The following is a 20,531-nucleotide window of genomic DNA, read 5'->3' on the forward strand; positions in this document are numbered from 1 at the left end:
AATCACTTGAAACGGGAGGCGGAGGTTGCAGTGAGCCAAGATAGTGCCACTGCACTCCAGCCTGGATGACAGAACGAGACTCTGTCTCCAAAAAAAAAAAAGTGATATGAACATAAAAGTTACTTAGGTCCAAACAATGATAACAACTAATATTTATTGGGCACTTACTATGGTGTACATTGTGTTAAGCATTTCACATGTATTTACTCATTTAATCCTCACAATCATCCTAAAAGGTAGGTTCCATGCATTACAGATAAGTAAACGAGGACACGGCCGGGCGCGGTGGCTCACGCCTGTAATCCCAGCACTTTGGGAGGCCGAGACGGGTGGATCACAAGGTCAGGAGATTGAGACCATCCTGGCTAAGACGGTGAAACCCCGTCTCTGCTAAAAATACAAAAAATTAGCCAGGCGCGTTGGCTGGCGCCTGTAGTCCCAGCTACTCGGGAGGCTGAGACAGGAGAATGGCGTGAACCCGGGAGGCGGAGCTTGCAGTGAGCTGAGATCCGGCCACTGCACTCCAGCCTGGGTGATGAGCAAGACTCCATCTCAAAAAAAAAAAAAAAAAAAAAAAAAGAAAACTAGGACACACAGAGATAAACAACTAACCCAGGGGCATAGAGCTAATAAGTAATGGAGTTGAAAGTTTAGTCTAGTTCTGGAATCAAATCACAAGGGACCTTTTATGCCCCGCAGTGCCAGTCTGGGCTTTATCCTGAAGACAGTGTTTTTGTTTGTTTGTTTTTTGAGACAAGGTCTTGCTCTGTCACCCAGGCTGGAGTGCAGTGGTACGATCACAACTTACTGCAGCCTCAACCACCCTGACTCAAGCAATCTTCCCACCTTAGCTCCCCTTGCACCCACAGTAGCTGGGACTACAGGCACGCACCACCACACTAAGTTAATTTTTGGTTTTTTTGTACAGATGGGGTTTGCCATGTTGCCCAGGCTGGTCTCAAACTCCTGGGCTCAAGTGATGCTCCTGCCTCAGCTTCCAAAGTGCTGCAATTACAGGTGTGAGCCACCATGCCCAGACAACAATGTTTTTTAAAATGAGACTGGAATAAAACAACAATTAGATACCACTATTTATTAAAATGGCAAAAATCCAAAACACTGACATCAAATGCTGACAAGGATATGGAGCATTAGGAAGTCTGGCAATTTCTTACAAAACTAAACATGTATAGGCTGGGCATGGTGGCACACATCTGTAATCTCAGCACTTTGGGAAGCCGAGGTGGATGGATCATTTGAGGTCAGGTATTTGAGACCAGCCTGGTCAACATGGTGAAACCCTGTCTCTACTAAAAATACAAAAATTAGCTGGTCATGGTGGCCAGCACCTGTAATCTCAGCTATTCAGGAGGCTGAGGCAGGAAAACCCAGGAGGCAGAGGTTGCAGTGAGCCGAGATTGTGCCACTGCACTCCAGCCTGGGCAACACAGCAAGACTCAGTTTCAATAAATAAATAAATGAAGCAACAATAAAGTACACACAACACACACACGAATTAGCAATAGCACTCCTTGGCATTTACCCAAAGGAGCTGAAAAATTATGTCCATATAAAAATCTACAAATGGATGTTTTTTGTTGTTGTTTTGTTTTGTTGAGATGGAGTCTCACTCTGTTGCCCAGGCTGGAGTGCAGTGGTGTGATCATAGCTTACTGCAGCTTCAACTTCCCGGGCTCAAGCAATCCTCCCACCTCAGCCTTCTAAGTAGCTGAGATCACAGGTGCTCATAATCATGCCTGGCTAATTTTTACATTTTTTTATAGAAATGGATCTCACTATGTTGCCCAGGCTGATCTCGAACTCCTGGGCTCGAGCAATCCTCCTGCCTCGGCCTCTCAAAGTGCTGGGATTACAGGCGTGAGCCATTATGATAGAACCACACAGATGTTTATATTAGCTTTATTCATAACTGTCAAAACTTGGAGGCAATCAAGATGTTCTTCAGGAGGTAAATGGATAAACCATGGCACATCCAAACAATGGAATATTATTCAGTGCTAAAAAGAAATGAGCTATCAAGTTATGAGAAAACATGGAGGAACCTTAAATAGATATCATATTAAGTGAAAGAAGCCAATCTTAAAAGACTACAAACTATGATTCCAAGTAAATGACACTCTGTAAAGGTAAAATTTACAGAGACAGTAAAAAGATCAGTGGTTGCCAGGAGCTGGTGGGAGAGAAGGATGAATATGTGGAACACAGAAGATTTTTAGGGCAGTGAAACTATTCTGTATGATCCTATAATACTGGATACATATCATTACACATGTCAAAATCCATAGATGCAAAATACCAAGAGTGAACCCTAAAGTAAATTATGGTCTCTGGGTGATAATGATGTGTTAATGTATGTTCATCGATCGTAACAAAGCAATCACTCTGGATGTACCCTTGCTGATAGTGGGAGAGGCTATATATGGAGGAATGGGGGAAACACATGGGAAATCTCTGTACCTTGTACTCGATTTTGCTGTAAACCTAAAATTTCTCTTTTAAAATAGTCTATTTTTAAAGAGAAAGAGACTGGGAATGACGACACTTGCATTTTAGATCATCCTAGACACAATGTGGAGAAATGATGAAAGGAGTATGGCAGGAGGCAGTGAGACCAACTAGCGTGATTCTGAAATAGGCCAAGTGAGGGCTAAGACAGAAGCAAAAAAGATAGAAAGAAATAGACCTAAGAAATACAAGGGAAGTAAAATCTACTGAACTTGATGAGTGATTAGGTAAGATGTAGTGCTTTGGTGCTGAGTGGTCATGCTAAAGCAAAATGACTTTGAATATTCTTTTGACTGCAAACCACAATAAAATACATTTTACAACCCAGTACACTATATACATACATAAGTGAAGCAAAACTTTCATGAAACAATGAGTGAGAAAGGCACAAGTCTCTCGTATTGACCCAAATTTACCTTTACAATTTTTAGTTTTTCCTTCCATCCACTCTCCTATGGGACTTACAGTACAAAATGATTCTCTAGTTGAATGGGTATTTCTTCCTAATTCAGCCTCTAAAACTCTTTCAATATATTTTGATCAAATAGCCACTTTGATTGGGTTAGGACGTCAACGTATCACTATAAAGAAGAAAATGACTATGCTAACTCCTTTACAACAGACAATCCAGTCAGCCATCCTGAACAACTTGTCTCCAGCAATCCAGGTCCAGCTCAACCTCTGCCTCCTCCTGATACTGATCCTTCTACCCTCTGTCACCCCACAGACTGTTAAAAACTATAAATATTGGGCCTATATTCCTTTTCCTCCTCTTATTCGAGCCATGATATGGATGGACACCCCTATCGAGGTCTATGTTAGTGATAGTATTTGGATGCCTGGTTCTGTAGATGATCGTTTTCCCGTTCAACCTTCAGAAGAAGGAACCCCTTTCAATATCACTTTAGGTTTTAGGTATCCACCTTTGTGCCTGGGACCCACTAATGGATGTCTCTCATTAGATATTCAAACTTGGGCAGTCACACTACCATCTGGTCACTCTGTCCCTCCCTTAGGACACTTGGTATCAGGGCTCTCATTAAAACCTCTAAGGCAAATCAAAACAGGAATCACTGATAATATTCACATATCGCAATATAAGCCTTTAGGACCTGCGTGTCCTCTCAACTTGCCTTCAAATGCTGACAAATTAATATGGAAGGATTGTGTTAGTTTAGAAGGAATGGTGTTATTTAATTCTTCTCACTACACCACTGTTGATTGGGCTCCTAAAGGTCATATTACTAATGATTGCTCTCAGGGTCACAGAGATTGTCAATATTTTCTCTATGATATTACTTATCAAAACAGTAGTGACAGCCCTCCCCTATTATATCATAGATTAAACTCCTTTTTTCCTTTTAAGTGGAAAGGGGCAGGGGTTGCCCCTCCAAAGCCAAGGCTTGTTGTTCCCCACTTAGGAACTGAACATTCAGAATTATGGAGATTAACCACAGCTATGACTGGTATGAGAGTTTGGGCTGGAGAAAGTTATAAGTAAATCCACCTTGTCACCTCAAAAACTAAGACAACAGATTGATTTACACTACTATTTCCACACAGCCAAAAATATCACTATGGCAATCATCAAAAGGTCAATTCAAAGATGGGACAGTAAAGATTATGAGGACTTATACCTCCTCATTGCTAATGTTCCCCCACCATCTCTCATACAACCTATTCCCCCGAATCCACATTCACAAAAAAGAGTACCATCCCAAAATATATATACTATCTACATGGAGTCCAACAAAACTATACCACTTAAAAGCTGTGTTAAACCACTATATATGTTATTAGTAGGAAAGATGCATATTAGTTCAAAAACCAACATAATTACCTGTGTTGTTACTTGTATTCTTGTATTGACTCATCCTTTAAACAATATCATAGTATTTTAATAGTCAGAGCCAGAGAAGGTATTTGGCTCCCCGTAACCTTACACAGACCTTGGGAATCTTCCCCTTCTATCCATGCTATTAACAATATTTTACAAAAAATTCTTAAAAGGAGTAAATGATTTATTTTTACATTAATTGCAGTAATAATGGGCTTGATTGTTGTTACTGTGACTGCTGCTACTGCTGGAGTTGCATTACATCAATCTATTCAAACTGTTCATTTTGTGGATAAATGGCAAAAAAATTCTACTCGAATGTGGACTTCTCAGTCAGGTATTGATCAAAAATTGGCCAAATTAATGATCTAGCACAAACTGTTACATGGATGGGAGATAGAATTATGAGTTTAGAACACAGATTACAAATGCAATGTGATTGGAATACTTCTGATTTTTGTATAACTCCATTTCAATATAATGAGTCTGTTAACAATTGGGAATCAGTAAAACGCAATTTACAAGGAAGTGAAGATAATTTAAGTTTAGACATAAGCAAGCTAAAAGAACAGATTTTTGAGGCCTCTCAAGCACACTTAACTGCTTTACCCGGTGCTGAAGTTTTGGACGGTATCCCTAAGGGGTTATCTAATCTCAACCCCATTCAATGGGTAAAATCTTTGGGAGGATCCACTGTCATTAATTTTGTTCTGTGTATTATTTGTGCTTTTGGTTTGTTGTTCATGTGTAAAATTGGAAAAAAATATCCTTCAATCCAATTGTAATCAGCACCAAGCTATGATTGCTACGGTTCATTTAAATCAGAGAAAAGAGGGAGATGTAGGGAGACCCCCTGAAACTATTGCTATGGAATAAAAGATGAAATGCTCCTGATTATTGTGAACACAAAACTGCATGCAGGATTATGTAAAGACAATGCCAGGTTGGACTGCCAGAATGAGCCAACAGTGAATGATGTGCTTCCCCATGCAGAGAGCCTATGAATGGACGTGCAGTCAGGGAGGTTTTGCATCACCAAGATTCCTATCCCAGAAAAGCAGATGTTCACAGCTCTGGGAACAGAATGCGACCCTTGTGGAGAGCCTATAAACAGACACATGGAGGGGCGGGGGGCGCCTGTCCATATGGATAAGATAGGGCTATAAACGCCCTCATCTTGCCACAGCTTCTAGGCCTCTTTAGGGTTATGGCATACTCCCTTCTGAGAATTTCTGATCTAACTGGTTGTCTAGTTTCACGCCCTGTTACTATGGATTGTTTGTAACCAGCTCTTGCTGCAACTGTTACTGCTGATTAATAGCTTGCTAATCATAGGTTACAGAAAGACTGTGTTTCTGTTTTAAGGCTCTGTTAGAAATTACTGATGCACACACTATATTGTAAATTCTTATCTCTGTATACTGTACTTCTGCATATAGATGTTATGTTAAAGAATTACTTCATCCCCATGTGACCATCTCACCTCATAATCAAATGATCCTAAATCCCTCACTAACCTACCCCCACCCTCACTACACTTAATAATAAATGCTGGCATATCCAGTGCATTGTTGGCACCACAGGACCAGAAGGCAGTGACCCCATTGGACCCAGCTTTCACTATCTTGTATGTGTCTATTATTTCTCGACCTGCCGATCCACCTGGGAACAAAGAGAGAGCCCCACTGCATTGCGGGCTGCTGGCCAGATCCCGCAATAATGGACTTCACGGGCCTAGGTGAAGTCAGGCAGTTCCTGCCCAAATGTTGCATTTCCCAAGACCACTCTGGCCTGCCATGCCCCCATCCTGTGCCTATAAAAACCCGAGACCCTAGCAGGCAAACACACAGGCGGCCAGACATGGAGAGGAGCACATCAGTGGAAGAATATGCAAGAGGCTGGTCATCGAAAGCACATCAAGAGGAGCACACTGGCAGAAGAGCACACCAACAGACACCGGCACACCGGCAGGCCATCTACCAGTGGGATGAGGCGGAGTTTGGCAGGGGCAGTCAGAGGAGAGCCCTGGCCACTAAGCAGCTGACTCCAGGGGAAAATCATCCCCCTTCTGGTTCCCCCATCTGCTGAGAGCTACTTCTATTCAATAAAACCTTGCACTCATTCTCCAAACCCATGTGTGATCCAATTCTTCTGGTACACCAAGGCAAGAAACCCCAGGATACAGAAATCCATCTGTTCTTGTGATAAGGGGGTCTAATTGAGCTGGTTAACACAAGCCGCCTACAGACTAAGAGAGCACCCTGTAGCACACACCCACTGGGGTTTCAGGAACTGTAAACACTCAGCCCTAGACACTGCTGTGGAGTCAGAGCCCCACAGCCTACCTGCCTGTATGCTCCCCTAGAGGTTTGAGCAGGGGGGCACTGAAGAAGTACGCCACACACCCATAGCACACCCTGTGAGGTGGACAAGGGAACCTTTCCCATTTCAACAGCACTGTGCTAGATTCTTAACAAGCAATATCCATTAATGATTAAATTATCATCTGTATGGTGAAACTGCTTCACTTTTTTTTGTTTTTGTTTTTGTTTTGTTTGTTTGTTTTTGAGACAGTCTTGCTCTGTCATCCAGACTGGAGTGCAGTGGCACAATCTCAGCTCACTGCAACCTCCACCTCCCAAGTTCAAGCAATTCTCCTGCCTCAGACTCCCGAGTAGCTGGGATTACAGGTGCGCACCATGATGCCCAGCTATTTTTTTTTTTTGTATTTTTAGTACACATGGGGTTTCACCATGTTTGCCAGGCTGGTCTCGAACTCCTGACCTCAAATGATCCACCCACCTCAGCCTCTCAACGTGCTGGGATTAGAGGCATGCGCGACCGCATGTGGCCTCCACTTTCTAATTTCTTACTGAAATCAAGGCAAGTTTTAAAAGGTTAGTCAAGCAAATAAACACATACAACATTATTCCTTCAAAATTAAAAGCAAATATTATGTGGAAACTACCAAATGTCCTTTAACAGTAGACTGGATAAACTTTGGTATATGACAAGGATCTTCTCCTTGAACAGACTCTAGCTAGATTCCTCTGAGCTCTCTTCTCTATTTGAACACATAGTTTCTAACAGCACAAGGCCACATCTCTAAAACAACCCTTGCCCAGCTTAAAGTGCTTGCCTGACAAAACTCTAGGCTGCCAAAACAATGTACTATTTGTTCCAGCCAACATCTGAGGATAGTCTCTGTCTCCCAGTCTCTGTGAGAGGACAGAATCCTAAATTAGGTAATTGCTAGCAAGGCAAAACATCTGGCCTAGTCACATTTACACTCTTATTTTCCACTTCCCTGACTCTACTGAACCCTTGCTTGCTGTCTACCCCACTCCCTCATTTTTCCTTTAAACACCCACTGACTTCTGTACAAATCAAAGTTGAGTTCAGTACATACTGAACTCTTTTCCCTATTGCAATACTTATTACTGATTCAAGTCAATCCTCACTACCTTAACTAGTGTCCAACTTTATCTTTGATAATATTGTGTCCGGAATTTATTCCTTCCGGTGGGTTCTTGGTCTTGCTGACTTCAAGAATGAAGCCGCAGATCCTCGCGGTGAGTGTTACAGCTCTTAAAGATGGTGTATCCAGAGTTTCTTCCTTCAGATGTTCAGATGTGTCCGGAGTTTCTCCCTTCCGGTGGGTTCATAGTCTTGCTGACTTCAGGAGTGAAGCTGCAGGCCTTTGCAGTGAGTGTTACAGCTCTTAAAGGTGGTGTGTCGTGGAGTTGTTTGCTCCTCCCAGTGGGTTCGTGGTCTCGCTGACTTCAGGAATGAAGCTGCAGACCCTCACGGTGAGTGTTAACAGCTCATAAAAAGTAGTGCAGACCCAAAAAGTGAGCAGCAGCAAGATTTCTCATGACGAGCAAAAGAACAAAGCTTCTATAGCATGTAAGAGGACCCCAGTGGGTTGCCACTGCTGGCTGGGGTGGTCAGCTTTTAGTTCCTTATTTGGCCCCACCCACATCCTGCTGATTGGTCCATTTTACAGAGAGCTGATTGGTCCATTTTACAGAGTGCTAATTGGTGTGTTTACAATCCTTTAGTTAGACACAGAGAGCTGATTGGTGCGTTTTTACAGAGTGCTGATTGTTGCATTTACAATCCTCTAGCTAGACAGAAAAGTTCTCCCAGTCCCCACTTGACCCAGGAAGTCCAGCTGGCTTCACCTCTCAATATATTCACACAATGGACTATGTTACATCAACAAAAATGAACAAACTATAATTATACATAAAACTATGGATGACTCTCACAAACATAATGTTGAACAAAAAAAGCCAGAATTAATCCAGCATATTAAAGGTCAGAAGTCAGAATAACGGTAACCCTTTGAAGGCAAGGGGTCAGTGGCTGGAAGAGGACACAAGACGGCCTTCTGAGGTGCTAGTAATGTTCTATTTATATTTTATTTTTTCATAAAAGAAATGTAAAAACAAAAGACAAAGACAAAAAATACCACAAACTTTATAATATAAACAGCAATCCTGTCTCACTACTCTGCACCCAGTAGTCTTTTTTTTTTTTTTTTTTTTTTTTTGAGACGGAGTCTCGCTCTGTGGCCCAGGCTGGAGTGCAGTGGCCGGATCTCAGCTCACTGCAAGCTCCGCCTCCCGGGTTTACGCCATTCTCCTGCCTCAGCCTCCCGAGTAGCTGGGACTACAGGCGCCCGTCACCACGCCCAGCTAGTGTTTTGTATTTTTTTTTAGTAGAGACGGGGTTTCACCGTGTTAGCCAGGATGGTCTCGATCGCCTGACCTCGTGATCCGCCCGTCTCGGCCTCCCAAAGTGCTGGGATTACAGGCTTGAGCCCCCGCTCCCGGCCACCCAGTAGTCTTATTTGCTCCCAAAGCATCCACTTTCAATTCTTTCAGATATTTCTTGTTAGAAACTGACATGTTTCTATATATTCTTATACTACTATTTCTTTCTTCATCAATTTAAGAAGTCATATCATAATCTCCTATGAAGACCAATGAGGATCAGGCCTTTTCTGCTACCGCACATATACATTAGTTTACATATCTCTTACCCTCCTGACATAGCAGAATCACAATTTGGTGTTAATTCTCAGTGTTTGCTTTATTAAATACATTTTTTTCAACTACTGGGCCAGCTGTCTACTTATGATTACATTTCCTTACTGTACAATTTTTAGGATTTTTTTTTCTGGAGTTAAATGCATACCCTAATAAATTGTTTTAAGGCAAAACCCTTGCTACCATCACCCAGATCAAGAAATAGAACTTTGTCCTCCACCCCAGAAACTCCTCCATGTACTCCGTCCCAATCTCAATCCCCACTCTACCCCCAAAGTAATTACTATCCCGATTCTTACAGTAATTACTCTCTTAGAATATTTCATACTTTTATCACCCAAATATGCATTCTTTTAATTCTCTTTTAATTCTTTAATTCTCTTTTAATCTACAGGCTCCCCTCTAGTACTTTCTTTCCCTTTCAAATGCAGTAGGACATGTCTGTTGAAGAACCCAAGCATTTGACCTACAGTTTCCCAGAGTCTGGATTTTGCAGACTGCCTACTCAGGTAGTTGAACGCGTACTTCTGTTCTCTATATTTCCTGTAAATTGGCAACTGGATCCAAAAGTTGATCGTACATTCTATACCTTTGACAAAACTACAGGTGGTAGTATATTCTTTCATTAGGAAGCATATACTGATTGTTTCTCTGTGTTGTTAGCAGTAGAGACTAGATCTAGCGATTCTCAAACTTCTTAGTTTCAGGACCCCTTTACACTCTTGAAGATTACTGAAAATGCCAAACAGGCCGGGCGCGGTGGCTCAGGCCTGTAATCCCAGCACTTTGGGAGGCTGAGGCGGGCGGATCACGAAGTCAAGAGATCGAGACCATCCTGGCTAACACGGTGAAACCCCGTCTCTACTAAAAATGCAAAAAATTAGCTGGGCGAGGTGGCGGGCGCCTGTAGTCCCAGCTACTTAGGAGGCTGAGGCAGAAGAATGGCGTGAACCCGGGAGGCGGAGCTTGCAGTGAGCCGAGATCGCGCCACTGCACTCCAGCCTGGGTGACTGAGTGAGACTCCGTCTCAAAAAAAAAAAAAAAAAAAAAAAGAAAAAGAAAATGCCAAAGAGCTTTCGATTATTAAGGTTATATCTACTAATAGCTATCATAATAGAACTTAAAACTAAAGACATTTTAAAAGATTTTCCAATTCATCAAAAACAATAAATCCATTACATGTTAACATAAATAATTTCTATGAAAAATAATTATATTTTCCAAAATAAAGTGGGAAGAATGGCATTGTTTTGCATTTCTGCAATTCTCTTTAATTCAGGAGACAGTTGAATTCTCATATCTGATTCTTCATTCGAACTGTAGCATTATGTTGTTTTAGTTGAAGTCTATGAAGTATCTCATGTGACCTAACACAGATATGTAGTTGGAAAAGGGAAGACTGTTGGAATTGTGGATATTCTTTTTTTTTTTTTTAAAGATAGGGTCTCACTCTGTCACCCAGGCTGCAGTACAGTGACATGAATGTAGCTCACTGCAGCCTCCAACTCCTAGGCTAGAGCAATCCTCCTGCCTCAGCCTCCTGAGTAGCTGGGACTACAGGCATACACTATTGCACCCAGCTAATTTTTTAATCTTTTGTAGAGACAGGGTCTTGCCATGTTGCACAGACTGGTCTCGAACACCTGGGCTCAAGTGAGTCTTCCACCTCAGCCTCCCCAGCTGCTGGGATTACAGGCATGAGTCACTGGACCCAACTGAGCATGGACATTCCTTTTTTTTCTTGAGAGAGGATGTTTCTTTCTTTTTTTTTTTTTTTTTTGACTGAGTCTAGCTAGCACTGTGGCTGAGGCTGAAGTGCTATGGCACAATCTCAGCTCAATACAACCTCCACCTCCTGGGTTCAAGTGATTCTCCTGCCTCAGTCTCTCAAGTAGCTGGGATTACAGGCGTCCACCACCACGCCTGGCTACTTTTTGTATTTTTAATAAAAACAGGGTTTCGGGGTTTTGCCATGTTGACCAGGCTGGTCTCGAATTTCTGACCTCAGGTGATCCACCCTCCTTGGCTTCTCAAAGTGCTGGGATTACAGGCATGAGCCACTACGCCCGGCCAAGTAGAGGTTTCTTTTTTAATTCTTTCTCCTTTTTTTTTTTTTTTTTTTTTGAGACGGAGTTTCACTCTTGTTGCCCAAACTGGAGTGCAATGGCGCGATCTCGGATCACTGCAACCCCTGCCTCCCAGGTTCCTGTGATTCTCCTGCCTCAGCCTCCTGAGTAGCTGGAATTATAGGCATGCACCACCACGTCTGGCTAATTTTTTGTATTTTTAGTAGAAACAGAGTTTCACCACATTAGCCAGGCTGGTCTCAAACTCCTAACCTCAGGTGATCCACCCACCTCGGCCTCTCAAATGCTGGGATTACAGGCGTGAGCCACCGCACCCAGGCCAAGGTTTCTTAAAGATTAGTTGGAATGTAGAATTTGAAACGGTATCAATGAACTTTTCATACTCTGTTATAATAAAATCATGTATTTGAATGGATCTCTTACTGATCCATTCAATGTATACATAAATGAGTGGATCATTATTTAAAGAATGCAGAACATCATCCATTGGTTTTCTGGAAAAACAGTGGCTTCAAGAGTTATATGGCCCTTTCAAATGTTGACTTTATATAATTCCAAAAACTCACCTTTGTTAATATTACCCATCCCGTTTAAAAAATAATAACAAATTTCAAATAGTAGGAAGTTATCAAGCAGATACAAGTTTTCTAAAATTCTAATTTTCACTTGAAAGCTCAAATTTTCTCATTAGAAGCAAACACTTTAGTTGTTTTCCTTGAAGTGACTGCTGACTTCATTCATTTTTGAGAAAATGTCTGTAAAATACTCAAGTATGAATTAACCATCACATGTGTGCCATTTGTTCTCTCAAGTAAAATGTGTTGCATGAAAAAAGCAGTTGGTTTAGCTCACAATGCAAATCATCTCTTAAGGGTTGAGATTCAATAAAATTAACAAATGTTTTCCGCTTCACTGAGGTCTTAAGTGAAAATTAGTGCTTTTCTTTTTTCCTGTGAATGCATAAGTGCATAACAAATACAGTGACTACCAGTTTGGTGCCACTGCTTTGATTCATGCTAAGATGCCAACAGCGTTACCCACCGTTGCTTTTGCACCATCAGTGTAAATGTCAACATACAATGAAAATCACAAATAATATCCTAGTATTGTTACGAATAGTCTTGATCTTTCAGGTCCCCTCAAATGGTCTCAGAGACTGCCCCCCAGGACTCCACAAACCATATTTTGAGAACCCCTGCTAGATCAATTCATTGGCAGCTGTCAAAAATCATGGTAATGTTCTGTCATTTCTTTTTCAGTTATTACTTAAATACATTTGATAGAAGACACTACTCCTCATCTACTATTTAATTATCCAATGATACAGTTCATACAGGAAAAACAACAATAAATTTTCAAGACCATGAGTAGGTTCCCTATTATCCTCCAAAGACTGTAATTAGTTGATTTTTAAAATATTATCACAAACTCATGTTTAAACATACTTGATGGGTTTGATTTTTTTCTTAATTTTTGATTTTTTTTTTTTTTTTTTCAGTAGAGACAAGGTTTCGCCATGTTGCCCAGGCTGGTCTCAAACTCCTGGGCTTAATAATTAAGCGATCCACCCGCCTCGGCCTCCCAAAGTGCTAGGATTACAGGCATGAGCCACTGTGCCCAGCTTGATGGGTTTTAATCAACTGCAGTTACTATCTTTTTTAAAGCTCAAATTTTCTCAACTTTGGTAAGTGAGAACTTCAGGTTGGCTCCTGAATCTTTTCGGCATCACTCAAATAGGCTTTGAAAACTTCTTTGCAATTAGGAGTGACAAAATATTCTAGACTTACATTGTACATTTCCTGCCCCATGTGGAATCAGCAATTTCTGCAATCAGCCATTTCTTCTAGTAGAAAAAGATATTTTAAGACCACAATGGTATGGATGTCACAGATTTGGTCATTACTTCTAAGCTTCTTCAGTGGACAGAGCCAGAAAAATAAAGATGAAATGCTAATTAAAGTTTATATTAATATTTAAAGATGAAATACTAAAGTTTACACTAGTACTTTTTCAGAATTATAGAATTTTTTATCTATTCCCTTCTGTTTAATATCTGTATCTCTTTTCTTCAGAAATTCAGAATTATAGAATTTTCTACCTTCTCCCTTCTGTATTACATCTGTATCTCTTTTCTTCCCCACCAAGAATCTTAATTCTCAAGCACCAAAGGATGAAGCAGAATTATATTTATGTATTTTAAACTATGTTACACACATAATAATCTCATAACAATACTAATGCTAATAATGCTCCGTAACATAATTACTGATTTTAATTTGCATAACTCATGTATTTCATTTCATTTGCTTTTTATGTGCCTAACTCCAACTCTAATATCTCTAAAATCTCTCTTAAAACATGGTCAAAATGTTTTTTTCTAGAGACCTCCCTCCTGGAACCATCCAGAACATATTCCAAACTGAGTTACTGCACAGATGCCATCCTGGGGCTTTTCTCACTATTCTACGTTACCCTGTTTCCAGGATCCAGTATCTTCTTCCTTGGATTACTCCACCATTTTGGTGGACACATTCATTCTCTAATTAGCTTTGTGAGTAGGGATGTGTAAAAAGTACATTTTTTAGTGCTTACATTAAAAACTTTTTTTTCTACCCTCAAATTTGGATTATTTATTAGGGAATAGAATACTAGGATAAAAAATTTTAATTAAGAATTCTGAAAGCATTATCCTGTCATTTGTAGCTTCCAAGGTTTCTGTTGAGAAATCTAATGCTACGGTTCTGATATTTCATGATAATGTGCCTTGATACGAGTTTTCTTTTTATTCATTGGATTGACTCTTCAAACTGAAAAATTCAGTTTGGAAAATTCTCCATATTTCTCTGATAATTTCCTACTTTCTGTGTTCTCAGTTCTTTTTCTAGAACTCATTAACTAGACATTAGATCTTTTTTATTAATCATTTAATTTTATTTTCTCTCCTAATACCCATTTCTTTGTTCTTGCTCCATTTTCCAGATTTCCTTTACGTTATCTTCTATTGAATATTTTGTGTTGGTCAAAATATGTTTAATTTCCTAAGAGCTCTTTCCTATATCTTTTTTTTTAAATAGCATTCAGTTCTCTTTTCAGAGATGTAATATTTTCACTTATCTCCCTGAAGTTGTTGCAGTTTAGGTCTTCTTTTGTTCCCTAAGTGTCTTCTGATCCCTCCTCCAAATTTTTCCCTAGCATTTTGCTGTTTTTGAGTGGGGGGTTGACCATTGTCTTGTTGGAAATTTTCCTTGAATGTCTGGTGATCCTTGGCTATTTGTTCATAATTAAAACAATTAAACGCCTGAAGGAAGCTCTCTGCATGAATGAAGCTTATCAACTGCTAATCTTCACCATAAGATGATGGAGTAGCAAGCTGGCTTCTCTCTGGAGCCATTTCAAATAATTTTCCAAATCTCCGCCAGGAAAGTAATACATGTGTGACTACCAGTGTTGCTTCTCACAGCTGGGAAGTACTACCCTTTAGCATGCAGAATTCAATTTAATTCCCTTTTTTTCAACTTGGGCCTAACAGCTCAGATGATTCTAGAGCCTCTTCATCTGTTCAGTTTTCCCAGAGAAAAAGTCTCCAATACTCTGCTAAGAAAAGGTAAAGTCACCTGGTGGTAAAAGAGATTGGGACCTAACTGTTCCTTAGAATAGTCTTTTTCTTCTTTCCCACCCTGCCTGGCACCTACTATATCCAAATTTTGGACCTTCTGGAGTTCTGCTGGGAGACTCAACCTGTATAACCCCTCTTTAGGAACTTAGGTAGTGGTCCCCCTGCTCTGAGTCAGTGACCACTTCTCCACCAACTTAAAATCTTCCAAAAATTTTCTGATATCTCTCAGGATTGTTTCCTCTCCTACTCACTTTGCCCTTGTGGATTAACATCATTTTCTTTCCTTATTGTTGCTTTAGTGGGATATGGAAAGCACCAACAGAGATAAATTCATGTTCTCAATCTGCCACGTTAAAACAAATATCTCAAATAATCTTATTTAAATTACTTGTTTATTCTTTTCTCCTCCAGATTAGACATTCCTTTAAAACAGGAACTTTGTTTTTCTCATTTTTGCATCTCTAACATATAACCCATAGAATATTTACTGAATATATGTCTCAATGATAAATTATAACAGTAATATACGGTAGAGATGGCATGGAAAGATTTCAAGTAAGGCAGTTCCAAAACTTAAAAGCTGCACCAAAATAAATTACTTAGTCCCTCTGAGCCTTAGAGTCAGATAATTGAATGGATATATAAAAATCCATTACATGCTGGGAATTAAATAATGTAATATTTTTCAAACTGAAATGTGTACTTATTAGATTATGACCAAATCAGTTTAGTAGGTTGTGAGCAGCACTTTTTTTTTTTTTTTTTTTTTTGAGACAGAGTCTCACTCCCATTACCCTGGCTGGAGTGTGGTGGCTCAAACAGGACTCACTGCAGCACTGCAGCCTCGACTTCCCAGGCTCAGGTGATCCTCCCACCTAAGCCTCCTGAGTGGTTGGGACTACAGATGTGTGCCACTAAGCCCACCCAATTTTTTGTATTGTTAGTAGAGATGGGGTTTTGCCAATAGTGCCCAGGCTGTTCTCAAAGCCTGGGCTCAAGAGATACACCCGCCTCGCCCTCCTAAAGTGCTGAGATTTCAGGCATGAGCTACCACATCCAGCCAAGCAACAATTTTTTTTTTTTTTTAAGATATACCTTAGGGATACTAAGAGTTCATCACATGCAATAAGCGTTGCTTTAACAAATTGTTTCAGTTGTTACAAATAAGTTTTGTATGTGTTTACTGGATTGTGATATAAGATGTATTTCATGAAATTACCATACATAAAAGTACTAGAAAACTGAAGTTCTAAATTATATTTTCTGACTACAAGGGCACCAGAATTTCAAAAAAGGTGACTGGTGTACTGGAGTAGTCTGAGGAAGTTTTAAGAAGGTATGGGACTTGGACTAGTTCTTGAAAGATAAGTAGCATTTAAGTAAATGAAAAGAGGGTATATCTGGAGATAGGCAGCATAAGCAAAGGGTGTGGCTTGCTGTCAGCCAGATGGCAGCCATGACTTAGTTGTGTTAAAACCTGTTGACGGCCGGGTACGGTGGCTCACACCTGTAATCCCAGCACTTTGGGAGGCCAAGGTGGGTGGATCACGAGGTCTGGAGGTTGAGACCATCCTGGCTAACACGGTGAAACCCTGTCTCTACTAAAAAATACAAAAAATTAGCTGGGTGTGGTGGCAGGCACCTGTAGTCCCAGCTACTCGGGAGGCTGAGGCAGGAGAATGGCGTGAACCCGGGAGACTGAGCTTGCAGTGAGCTGAGATCGCACCCCTGCACTCCAGCCTGGGCGACAGAGCGAGACTCTGTCTCAAAAAAAAAAAAACAAAAAAACCTGTTGACATCTACCATAGGAATTCCAACTCATTTCCTACAGTGAATAATAAACCCTCGTTAAGAGAACTTCATATGGGCCGGGCGCGGTGGCTCAAGCCTGTAATCCCAGCACTTTGGGAGGCCGAGACGGGCGGATCACGAGGTCAGGAGATCGAGACCATCCTGGCTAACACAGTGAAACCCCGTCTCTACTAAAAAATACAAAAACTAGCCGGGCGAGGTGGCGGGCGCCTGTAGTCCCAGCTACTCGGGAGGCTGAGGCAGGAGAATGGCATAAAACCCGGGAGGCGGAGCTTGCAGTGAGCCGAGATCTGGCCACTGCACTCCAGCCTGGGCGATAGAGCGAGACTCCGCCTCAAAAAAAAAAAAAAAAAAAAAAAGAGAACTTCATATTGTCAAATTCAGCTATTTAAATTGAGAAACATAGCAGAGGAACCCCAACAGCTGAGATCTATCAATGGAACTTTAAAGTATTACCTAAGCTGGGCACCGTGGCTCATGCCAGTAATCCCAATATTTTGGGAGGCTGAGGCAGAGGAATCACTTGAGGCCAGGAGTTTAAGACCAGCCTGGCAAACATGATGAAACCCTGTTTCTACTAAAAATATAAAAATTAGCCAGGTGTGGTGGTGCACACCTATAAACCCAGCTGGTCAGGAGGCTGAGGCACGAAAATTGCTTGAACCCTGGAGGCAGAGGTTACAGTGAGCTGAGACCGCACCACTGCACTCCATCCTGGGTGACACAGCAAGAATCTGTGTCAAAAAATAAAATAAATAAAAATACAAAAAGTAGCTAGACATGGTGGCACACACCTGTAATCCCACCTATTCGGGAGGCTGAGCAGAACCACTTGAACCTGGGAGGCAGAGGTTGCAGTGGTCTGAGATCGCCCCACTGCACTCCAGACTAGGGGACAGAGTGAGACTCTGTCTCAAAAAATAAAAATAAAGTATTTTGATAAATTGTAACAGTAATATATGGTAGAAATGAGACCCCTCTAGTAGAAAGTAGTGAGATCCGTCTCTACAAAAAAAAAAAAAAAAAAAATTTAATTAGCCAGGTATGGTAGCATGCCTGTAGTCCTAGCTACTCGGGAGGATTGCTAGAGTCCACGAGTTCAAGGCTGCAGTGAGCTATGATTGCACCACTGCATTCCCATCTGGTTGACAGAGCAAAACCCTGTCTCCAAAAAAAAAAAAAGTGTTACAGTGTTGTCTAGTCAATATTTCTCCCTCCTCCATCAAACTCTGCCCCACGGTCCAGAAGACCAGACCCACAGGAAAGTACACTGGCCAAATAGGCACATCATTAATGGCACTACCCAAACTCCTCACCCCTTCCCTCTGGACTGTAACACCTACCCCACCTCTACCTCCCAACTTGAGGAAAAAGGAATACATGTATTTCCCAAAGGTTTAGACAACTGTGCTTTTCCATACAGCACATACAGCACATACAGGCATTCAGCAGCCAGAGGAAGATTTGACTGCATTAATACCTTACTTCGAAAGATTTTACTGTCCACCTGTGATAGAAGCCTCCCCTTCTGTGAAACACTAGGATGATGTCCTTCTGCTTCATAAGGTATTGGTCCACTTTTCCATTTACATGGATATTTTTGGTTTTTGTTGAGACAAGGACTGACTCTACGGCCCAGGCTGGGGTGCAGTTGCGTGATCTCAGCTCACTGAAACCTCCATCTCCCAGGCTCAAGCAATTCTCCCACCTCAGCCTCCCGAGTAGCTGGTGTGTGCTACCATGCCCAGCTAATTTTGGTATTTTTAATAGAGACGGGGTTTCACCATGTTGGCCAGGCTGGTATCGAACTCTTGACCTCAGGTGATCCACCCACCTTGGCATCCCAAAGTGCTGGGATTACAGGCGTGAGCCACTGCTCCCGGCCTATTTACATGTTGGACTGAATTGCATACGCTCAGCCCACTGGTAAAATAATAAACATTTTAGGACTGTTTTCTCAGAAATAGCACTCTCCCTAAGAACTCTTTCACAAAGCATATCCATTTAGGATTGTTCAACTAACATTCACTGAGGGTCTTCAGGCATCAGGAACGATCAGGGTGAGGGGCACAGCAGTGAATAAGCCAGGTACCCAGTCTAAAGGAGCTGCCATGCTAAGGGGGCGCACAGACGCATACAGAGCTTCAGTACTGCCTAGTAAGCTTAAGTGTAAGTACAGTAAGTGTAAGACAGAGGTAAGCACAGTGCCAGGCTCTAGGAGAAAGTCAGGAGGATCCAGGCGTCCTGGAGAAGATCCGATCTGAACGGATCCTTTCAGGATGAAGACACATGGTACAAACAGAACAGAAGCAACAGAGGCATCAGACAACTGAGTCGGGGGAGAAACGAAAGGCAGTTTGGCATTCAGAGAGCATGCGGGCAATGAGGGGAAAACGGCCGTGGGAGCCTGCGGCGTCCGGGTCCCAAGCAGTCACTGGAGGGACAGAGGGAGGCCGGACTCTGCCACTTGGGCCGAGGCGCTGGGCATCAGCAGCGTTTCTCCTCGCCATCCACATCTGGAGCGGTCTCTACGAGGCCTCCTGTGGGGGCTGTTCCTGGGAGGGTCGAGCATACGGCATTCACGACCTGCCTCCCTCCGGGGCAAGCCAGCCCACACACCTCGGGACTCCGCACAGAATCTAAAGAGGTGAGATCCTTGGGTTATCTCGGGGCTGCTTCATGAACTCTGAGTAGAAGAAAAGAGAAGGAGGAAGCAGAAGGCCGCAGGAACCAGCCCGAGACGCTATGATCCCAGAGATTCCGCATATTACAAGCTACCAAGTCGCCACGCTGATGCCCCACGCGCGGAGCAGCCGAAGCTAGGAGACCGGAGGGACAGAGAAACCCGGCACCCACCGCCCCCGAGCCTCAGCCGGCCAGCGGGGCCGCTGCTCGGTTTACCTTGGTCATGCCAACCCCTACCACGAACACCCGGCGCAGGGGCGCAGGCTCCCACGGGGAAGAGGACATGGCTGCACCAGTGCCGGACGCGAGCCGGCGCGGCGGACTACTGCCGGGACTGACAGGCGCACACTGCACCGGAGCTCCCTGAAGCCCCGAAGCCAGGGCCGCCGACCGCAACACAGCCGCGTGAGAGTGCGCGTGCGTGGGGGTGGGGTGGGGGCGGGGCGCGGGGGCGGGGCGCGTCCTGTGGGGTAGGGAACGTTCTCTAACCCTTGGCGGCCGCGGCACTAATTTGCGGACTTGGACGTGGGACTGAGTCAGCCCATCCCCATCTCTGAGCCTGTGCTTAGGTTCTGTACGGTGAGCAGGAGTAGGCCTGTAGTGGGGCCTAAGACTGAGAGGAGGGATTGGCAGGAAAGGTGATCCTGAGGAGAGCCGTTGGGGTTCGTGTTGGAATTGGCCTGTGTCCTGTTAGCGGTGGCAGTTGAGAGTGAATTCATGAATTAAAACTCACAGGACACCAAGAAAGTGGGGATGGGCAGGATCTCACACATGAATACAGTGTCTAAATCAAAAAATACAGGCTCCGTAAGCAGCTGCCTGACCTTTTTTAATCTCATGAACAAAAGTTCTCCGAAAAGGAATTTGGAAGACAGAGACTTTATTCCAGCAAACCGGGTAGAAACAGCCTTCCA

General features: G+C 42.6%; 1 protein-coding gene across 3 annotated transcripts in view; it reads right to left on the reverse strand.

The window, feature by feature from the left end:
* The window catches only part of SCP2 (sterol carrier protein 2), a 125,962-nt gene extending 105,890 nt beyond the window's left edge, over window positions 1-20,072 (reverse strand). For 2 of the 3 annotated variants that reach the window (XM_033226335.1, XM_033226333.1), the window contains exon 1: window positions 19,834-20,072. In XM_033226335.1, coding sequence (XP_033082226.1) covers window positions 19,834-19,902 — 69 coding nt within the window. In that variant the 5' untranslated portion in view covers window positions 19,903-20,072. The remainder of the gene's footprint in view (window positions 1-19,833) is intronic. The other variant, XM_033226334.1, reaches the window with a different exon arrangement.
* Window positions 20,073-20,531: the final 459 nt, after the last annotated feature.

The sequence above is a fragment of the Trachypithecus francoisi genome, unplaced genomic scaffold (genome assembly GCF_009764315.1).
Source record: "Trachypithecus francoisi isolate TF-2019V2 unplaced genomic scaffold, Tfra_2.0 Lachesis_group12, whole genome shotgun sequence".
In the NCBI taxonomy this organism is placed as follows: Eukaryota; Metazoa; Chordata; class Mammalia; order Primates; family Cercopithecidae; genus Trachypithecus; species Trachypithecus francoisi.